General features: G+C 42.7%; 1 protein-coding gene across 1 annotated transcript; it reads left to right on the top strand.

Annotated features, from left to right (window-relative positions):
- The first annotated feature begins 629 nt into the window (after positions 1-629).
- LOC120474759 (uncharacterized) lies at positions 630-4,927 on the top strand. Its single transcript, XM_039665342.2, has 3 exons — positions 630-758; positions 853-908; positions 992-4,927. The coding sequence occupies exons 1-3, from the start codon at positions 724-726 to the stop codon at positions 4,813-4,815; spliced, it is 3,915 nt and encodes a 1,304-aa protein (XP_039521276.2). The 5' UTR covers positions 630-723; the 3' UTR covers positions 4,816-4,927.
- The last annotated feature ends 3,456 nt before the right edge of the window (positions 4,928-8,383 follow it).

Genomic DNA, 8,383 nt, shown 5'->3' with positions numbered 1-8,383 from the left:
TTGGATTATTCACAAGCCAACATATTCAAGGTACAAAAAGAAAAAGAAGGTAGTTCAACAATTCCCTGAACAAACAATGCAGCTTAGCCTTGTGGTTGTACAAACCATTGTCACTGTGTGATTCCCTAGCCTGCAATATAATTCTAATCATTATTTTTTTCTTCAAGTGAAAAAATAAACTTTCAAGGTCTTGTTTGAGAAGACCACGCAGCTGGCCAATTAAAGGATTTTCAGTGTTTTTGTATAAAGGGCAATATGTTAAAGAGAACAATATTGAAATGTTTTTTTTTTTCTCTCCCCCAAACAACACACAATAAAACTTTTGGGTACAAATGTGGATTTTTAAGTTGAAATAGGTGGATATTTTTCACAGTGAGTCAGTTCCATGTTACCTGCAATGTGTGTGCAATCTCTCTCTAATGACTCTCAAAAGGTTACAATGTATTTGTTCACATTCATAACACTAATTACACATGTTTATTTTACAGGTAGACACATAAATATGTTTACGGTGGTTTATGGTGAGACAGGTGATTTAATTTAATTACTGATTGACAGCTAAGTGCTCACAGGTGAACAGCATTTTATGTAATTGTAAAAGATATCTGATTGGACAAATAGACTTATAAAAACAAATGCCTGATTTTGAAAGTATACATAGATGTTTAGCTGGTTTGGTTTGGAGTAACAGACTCAATTGTTAGTGTTACAGGAGTTTTGTTAATGTGTTATTTTGCTATGGACCTGAGGTGGAAAAGGTTAGTTACTACTTTATTTGAAGTGTTTCTGGTGTTCATATGTTGCATGTGCAAAAGTTTATATATAAATTTTTTTCCCCTCTTTTCTCCCTAGGGTCCCTATGTTATTGATCCTGTTGATCTTCTGGAAACATGCATTTGGAATGAAAGGTGGGAATCATTTAACTAATCAAATAAGGCATTTTTGAAGATGTCACTAATTTCTCTCTATTTGTTCCTCTGATGTCCTGTAGGTTGGAGTTCTCATGATGTTCCACCTCACCAGAAATGGCATGCCAACAAGATCACCTCACCTCCAGGAGCCCAGTCTTCAGTGTTTGAGACTCCAGTGACTGGAAGCATTCCTTTTGAAGAAGTGGACTCTAATGTACTTGCTGGGAAAAGCCTAAATCCCAGCAGGTCTCGGTTTTCCCATTCACGTCAGTATGTAAAAGGTGGCATTTCAGGCAGCCATGCATCTATGTCTCATACCCAAAGTGCACCGAGTTCCTCTGTTTCTGCTTCCTTGGTCTTGCCTCAAAATTTGCCCAGTTTATACAGCAACCCATCACTGCTAAAACGTCAAGATTCCTTCAGTCCGAGTGTCCGGTATATAGCCAGCCACTCTGGCCTTCAATTTGGAGAAACCTCTAGTCCACTTTCTGCTCAGAGTAGCTCTTCCACTGGATCCTCTGCCAGTTCCCTCAGTGAGTTTATTTACACCTCTCAGGACCGCTCTCGGCCACAACTGGCAGGCAGTTCCAGTCAGCTTGCTTCTACAGATGGTGTAAGTGGTTTGCTACCCCAGTCTCAAAGCACTGCAAGTCAGATCTCTGGGTCCTCTATGAGTTCCAGACTTGCTGCTTCACCCCTAAGTGTTATCCAGTCTACCAGTGGTCAGAGCTCTCACAGCCAGTATACATCAGGCTCCCAGAGAATGGTTGGCACTAAGCTGGTAGCTTCCCGTCAATCTGTGCCTAAACTGCAAAGTAGTTATGGCTCATCTTTCCAGCCTCAAGGTGCCATTAGCCAGTATGCTCCAAATTTTTCCTTAGGAGGTAAAGTGCCTGTGCCCAGTCAGTACTATCCAGCAACTCAGAGTGGATCCTCTCGGTCTCTAAGCCAGTCATCTCAGAAGTGGCAGCCTTCAACTTCTAGGACTCAAGTTTTTCAGCCATCTAGACCAGCAGTGTTCCAAGGATTTCAGACATCTGGTGCATCACAAAGTGTCTCTCAATATCCTGGTAGTTTCGTTTCCTTGTCTATGAGCCAGCCATCTCAATTGAAGCCTTCCATTTTAAGGTTGTCTCAAGGTTTTCAGGCCTCTGGTACAGTGGCATCACAGAGTAAATCTCAGTTTCAAGGCTCTAAGTCTCCCAGTAGACCATCTACCTCTACCTCGGCAGCAAGTCCTGGCCAATCATTCTCCAATGTATATACATCCAGCTCCACAAGTAGAGCTGGTGCTCAGCTGGCAGGATCTAGTCGTTATGTGCCCATGCAGACGGGAAGCACTTCTATTGATGGCTCATCTCTTCGTCTTCAAGGTACCTCTAGCCAGAATGCCCCTGCTTTGGTTGCAAAAGTTGCTCCGAATAAACTGGCTTCACGTGGATCATCGTCTCTGAGCCAACCGTCTCAATTGCAGCCTCCCAGCTATTGGTGGCACCTAGGTTTTCAGGCCCCTGGTACAGTGGCATCACAGAGTGGCTCTCCATCTCATGGCTCTAAGTCTCCCAGTAGATCATCTACCTTTACTTCAGCAGCAAGTCCTGGCCAATCATTCTCCAATGTATATACATCCAGCTCCACAAGTAGAGCTGGCGCTCATCTGGCAGGATCTAGTCGTTATGTGCCCATGCAGACGGGAAGCACTTCTTCTGATGGCTCATCTCTTCGTCTTCAAGGTATCTCTAGCCAGTTTTCCCCTGCTTTAGTTGCAAAAGTTCCTCCCTATAAACCGGCTGCTTCAAGTGGATCCTCGACTCTGGGCCAACCGTCTCAATTGCAGCCTCCCACCTCTAGGTGGTCCCAAGGTTTTCAGGCCACTGGTACTGTGGCATCACACAGTGGTTCTCCATCTCACGGCTCTAAGTCTCTTAGTAGGTTTTCTACCCTCACAACGGCAGCAAGTCCTGATAAACTTTTGTCCACACAGGATGGAAGTGGCAAATATAGAGGTTTGTTTCGCCAGTCTCAAAGGACCTCTAGCCAGTATGCCCCTGCTCCTTTGGATGCGAAAGTGCCAGTGTACAGTCAGGCTGCTCCAAGTGTAACTTCCTTGTCTATGAGCAAGCCATCTCAATGGCAACCTTCCACCTCTAGGTGGTCCCAAGGTTTTCAGGCCTCTGGTACCGTGGCATCACAAAGTGGTTCTCTATCTCATGGTTCTAAGTCTCCCAGTAGGTTCTCTACCCTTACCTCGGCAGCAAGTCCTGGCCAATCTTTCTCCAATGTATTAACATCCACCTCCCAAAGTAGAGCTGGTGCTCAGCTGGCAGGATCTAGTCGCTATGTGCCCATGCAGACAGGAAGCACTTCTTCTGATGGATTATCTCTTCAGCTTCAAGGTACCTCTAGCCAGTATGCCCCTGCTTTGGTTGCAAAAGTTGCTCCGTATAAACTCGCTGCTTCAAGTGGATCCTTGTCTCTGAGGCAGCCGTCTCAATTGCAGCCTCCCATCTCTAGGCGGTCCCAAGGTCTTCAGGCCTCTGGTACAGTGGCTTCACAGAGTGGTTCTCTATCTCTGGCTTCACAGAGTGGTTCTCTATCTCATGGCTCTAAGTCTCCCAGTAGGTTTTCTACCCTTACCTCTGCAGCAAGTCCTGGCCAATCTTTCTCCAATGTATATACATCCAGCTCTCAAAGTAGAGCTGGTGCTCAGCTGGCAGGATCTAGTCGTTATGTGCCCATGCAGATGGGAAGCACTTCTTCTGATGGCTCATCTCTTCAGCTTCAAGGTACCTCTAGCCAGTTTGCCCCTGCTTTGGTTGCAAAAGTTCCTCCGTATAAACTCGCTGCTTCAAGTGGATCCTCGTCTCTGAGGCAACCGTCTCAATTGCAGCCTCCCATCTCTAGGCGGTCCCAAGGTCTTCAGGCCTCTGGTACAGTGGCTTCACAGAGTGGTTCTCCATCTCATGGTTCTAAGTCTCCCAGTAGGTTTTCTACCCTTACCTCTGCAGCAAGTCCTGGCCAATCTTTCTCCAATCTATTAACATCCAGCTCTCAAAGTAGAGCTGGTGCTCAGCTGGCAGGATCTAGTCATTATATGCCCATGCAGATGGGAAGCACTTCTTCTGATGGCTCATCTCTTCAGCTTCAAGGTACCTCTAGCCAGTATGCCCCTGCTTTGGTTGCAAAAGTTCCTCCGTATAAACTCGCTGCTTCAAGTGGATCCTCGTTTCTGAGCAAACCGTCTCAATTGCAGCCTCCCACCTCTAGGTGGTCCCAAGGTCTTCAGGTCTCTGCTACAGTGGCTTCACAGAGGGGTTCTCCATCTCATGGCTCTAAGTCTCCCAGTAGGTTTTCTACCCTTACCTCAGCAGCAAGACCTGGCCAATCGTTCTCCAATGTATATACATCCAGCTCCCCAAGTAGAGCTGGTGCTCAGCTGGCAGGATCTAGTCATTATATGCCCATGCAGATGGGAAGCACTTCTACTGATAGCTCATCTCTTCAGCTTCAAGGTACCTCTAGCCAGTTTGCCCCTGCTTTGGTTGCAAAAGTTCCTCCGTACAAACCGGCTGCTTCAAGTGGATCCTCGTTTCTGAGCAAACCGCCTCAATTGCAGCCTCCCATCTCTAGGTGGTCCCAAGGTCTTCAGGCCTCTGCTACAGTGGCATCACAGAGTAGCTTTTCATCCCAAGGCTTGAAGTCTCCCTGGAGTTTCTCTACCCTTACATCAGCAAGTCCTGACAGTTTCTTTACACAAGATGGAAGTGGCAGACATAGTAGTTTGTCCAGCCAGTCTCAAAGTGCCTCAAGTCAATATAACCCTGTGGACTCCTCCACCTATGGCCAGAAACCTTCCAAGAGCTCCTCCACTTCAAGACGATACTCTTCATCTGTCAAGGGCTAATGGACCGCCTTATACATTTATCTCTACCTTGCACTAATGTCAATGCTAAATGGCTTAAATCTGGTGTGCTTTTATAAATGTAACTTGAGTCAATAAATTGCTTTAATGGGAATGTTGTTTCCTGTGTTATTTTAAACCCCAATCTCATGCTGGTGCCATTCAGGCTACAAGCCTCATTTAAATGTTTCACTGTAGACCTATTCCTTTTTTTCCATTTATGTAGGCATGCTTTTAAATGTGTACCATTTGCTGTCAATCTATTCAAACTTTCTCCAGTGTTTGGATGAGATGCAGTGTTGAGAGCAGTATAACTTCCTTATGTCTTTTCCCTCTTGTTTTAGAATGCATGGCAATGATAAAGGGTCTCAACTGAAAGTTTAAGGGCTTCGGAGGGCAAGTCTTTAGGCCAGGGAGTCTTTAGGGTGATCAGGGAGGCAAGTGGATTTTTCTGAAGAACAGGCATGTGAGCTGGCTCTGACCTTGCCCTGTCTTTGCTGTGAGCATCTTTAGTGTGCCTCATTAAAGCCAAGAGAAGATGAAATGCGGTTTAATATTCCTCTGACAGAGAGGCCAGGAGAGGGCAGTCAGTCAGCAAATGAGAACTAACCCCTTCCCTTTTCCTTCTTGCTCTACTTCCCTCCCACCCATACAACATTTAACTGGTAGCCTATTTATTGGCATATGAAAATGTGTATTACCCAAGTGTCACAGTATAGCTTTGTATATTAAGAAATGGTGCGTGCAGAAATATATAAAGGACGTTGTTTTGTTGGTTGTGCATGCAGCCTTTTCAGATGTGATTCTAAGAAAACAGAAAAAACATTTTGCATGTAGATGTTACTGTTGCATATGTATTTACCATCTTGGATTATAATAAAACAATGATTGTATTGTTATGACTTGGGCAGGCTAGGTCGATCACTAGTCTCAGCTTCAGACAGCATAACACCGAACTCCAACATGCATAAAATACAAATATAGCAAATATTACAAGCGCTTGAGTATTATGAATTTAAATGTGAACAGGTATGATTGACCTTTTGGGGTCAGACAGACCTTTTCTGTCTCTATTTTGGCAGTTATTGGCCAGAATAAGCTGCAGCTGGGACCATTTATGCTGTTCTTTTTTCTCTCTTGCCTTGCATAGCTATGAGAGCACCTGCATAAATATCACTGTTCAAACACTCAACAGCAGAAATCACCGGGGCATGAACAGATCAATACTTCCATTTTCTTCGTGTTAAAGGAGGCACTAAAATGCATTTTATCTCCTCGCCGGAGATGCTTGGTCCCCTTTCATTTTCTCAAATAACGGCAACAAATTCCACTCAAGGTGTACCGTCTCATTTTGATTGGATTAGCTTGAAGCAATACGATTCAGTATTTAACTCCATGACCGCGGAGAGACTGGCCGCTGGGCTTGAGAGAGTAGAGTTTGGTGACTAAAATGTGGTCAGTTGATTTATAGATGTGTATCCGTGTAGTGAGACATGTACTGAGCTCCACAAACCCATCAGCAACAGTGACTTTGATCTGTAGAGGAAGTGAAGATATGTCAATGTTGCACACAGTCTTTTCCTGACTATAATGATACCTGACTCTGTGAAGATCCTTTCATGTGTTGGACTCAGCACTGAGGTGAGAGGAAATGACTGTGAGTTTTGTTCCTCAATTTGTAGCATCATTTAGTGAGATGAGAGACAGCCTTGGAGGTGTTTGTATGTGTGTGTGAGCACACTGTGAATTGCTGAATGCGTGTCCGGTTAATTATATTCAAGGGAAAAATGCAGAAGCCAACATCATTTCTCAAACTGAAGCTTATCTACTCTTGAAATAATGGTTTTGATTAATGTCAATTTTCAAAGGACATGACATATTACCTGTAATTTTTATAATTAAAAGAGATTGTTCGGTTTTGGTGAAATATGAGGATTATATAGCCTACAAAAGTCCAAAAACAGCTATTAAAATGCAAATTGTTGAATAATGTTTACAATATAAAAATAACCTATTGAGTACAGTTGATATATGTTGTTTACAGAAGTACTTCGCCCATTCATTTCCTCCACAGAGAAAAAGCAAACAGGCTCTTGCTAACTTTGTCTTTTTGTCTAATTTGCATATACACTTCTGTGTATATGATGGTGTAGCCTACAGTAAGCGTGACAGTTTTGCTAAATAAACCTCTTCAGCATGATATACAACCTGGTGACCCTGACGGGTGAATTTTGCAATATTGACCATGATTGTACATTATCCCACTTTATATGCACAGTAAGATCTGTTAGTTTAATGCTAGCCTATAATTAAGGTTTTATTTTAAACCCTCCTGCTTTAACTCCAGGTCTTTTGTAATTTGTTTCATTAGTGGCCCCCAAAACACAGAATAACCCCAGTGGAAACTCTCCTCTTTAGATTTCAATCATCTCGCTGCTTTTATTTTAGTCTGTGGATGATGCTAGAATTGATTTTCAGATGAGAGATGGATTTTTCTCTAATGTTAAAACAACCGTTTAGGAGGAATCAAATTGGAAGTGGAGAAATCCACTGGAGAAAAAGAGCAAATAAAATAGAGCCTTGTTTTCTCAATGTTCTTTGAATAATATTCCCTCTGTTTCATTGTTTACCCACTGTATGGCGCCAAAGACTGTGCTGCAACGCCACTATAGTACCACTGCTGACCTGAAGAGAGCAGTAGAGACACTACTCATGTTTTCCAGTACACTCTTCACTCCACAAGAGACGCTACTGGTTTTGCTTCATCACCCAATTTGCACACATAGGTAAGCCTATCGTATCGTGTAGTCTATAGTATAATCTTTATCTCCTTAACTTTTGTTCATGTTTGTTTTAGCAAGTTGTCCATGTCCAATTTACCAAGTAAAAGTGAAATTGAACAGTGTTTGATTGAATACATGGTCGTTTGAAGTCAGCAACAAAAGATAGATTTATTTTTTGTTTTTACTTGAAGAGGAATATTAACGTCTTTTTTACAGTCCATAGGCCTACAGAAAGTTCAATATCATAATGAACCACCACAAAAAATGTCTCCAACAAACTCCATGTTGGACTGGGAGAAGTTTGATGTTTTCTCGGCTGCATCTCCCGTTGCTGTTCATAAAGGTAGGAAAAAAACAACAACAATATTCTCTTATTATTAGTATTTTATGTATGATGTTGGCCCGTCTTGACTGTATTTTACACAACTTATAAAGATCTTTAAGCAAGAGACCCTGTCTCATGTAATCAGACTTCACAATATTTCTAACATGAAAGAAAGTCCTTGAAACTGTAGGATGCTCACAGTCTTCAAAGCTACGTTCCCCTTCCTTGTTCGAATGCAAATAAATCCACTTAATATCTACTGTACAGAAATCTCTCTGACAACATAATTGAGATAAAAGCAAACTAATGTACATTTCTTTCAAGACAAGAGTGACTGCTCTTCATAATGTATAAGATCTGCTGGTGCACTGTGCACTTTGTCATGGTCTGTGCTCTGAAAAACTTATGTAGCATAATATTTTTTTTCGGAGCAAATGTTCTTATATAGTTGGTATCCTGGTTT

This window comes from Pimephales promelas, chromosome 17, assembly GCF_988280905.1.
Source record: "Pimephales promelas chromosome 17, fPimPro1.hap1.1, whole genome shotgun sequence".
NCBI classification, from domain to species: Eukaryota; Metazoa; Chordata; class Actinopteri; order Cypriniformes; family Leuciscidae; genus Pimephales; species Pimephales promelas.
This window is presented reverse-complemented; position numbering and strand designations above follow the sequence as displayed.

Coding starts and splice junctions, on each gene's coding strand:
- LOC120474759 (XM_039665342.2), top strand. CDS start 724: ATGTGTTATTTTGCTATGGACCTGAGGTGGAAAAG. Junction 759..852: donor ATGGACCTGAGGTGGAAAAG/GTTAGTTACTAC, acceptor TTTTCTCCCTAG/GGTCCCTATGTTATTGATCC. Junction 909..991: donor ACATGCATTTGGAATGAAAG/GTGGGAATCATT, acceptor GATGTCCTGTAG/GTTGGAGTTCTCATGATGTT.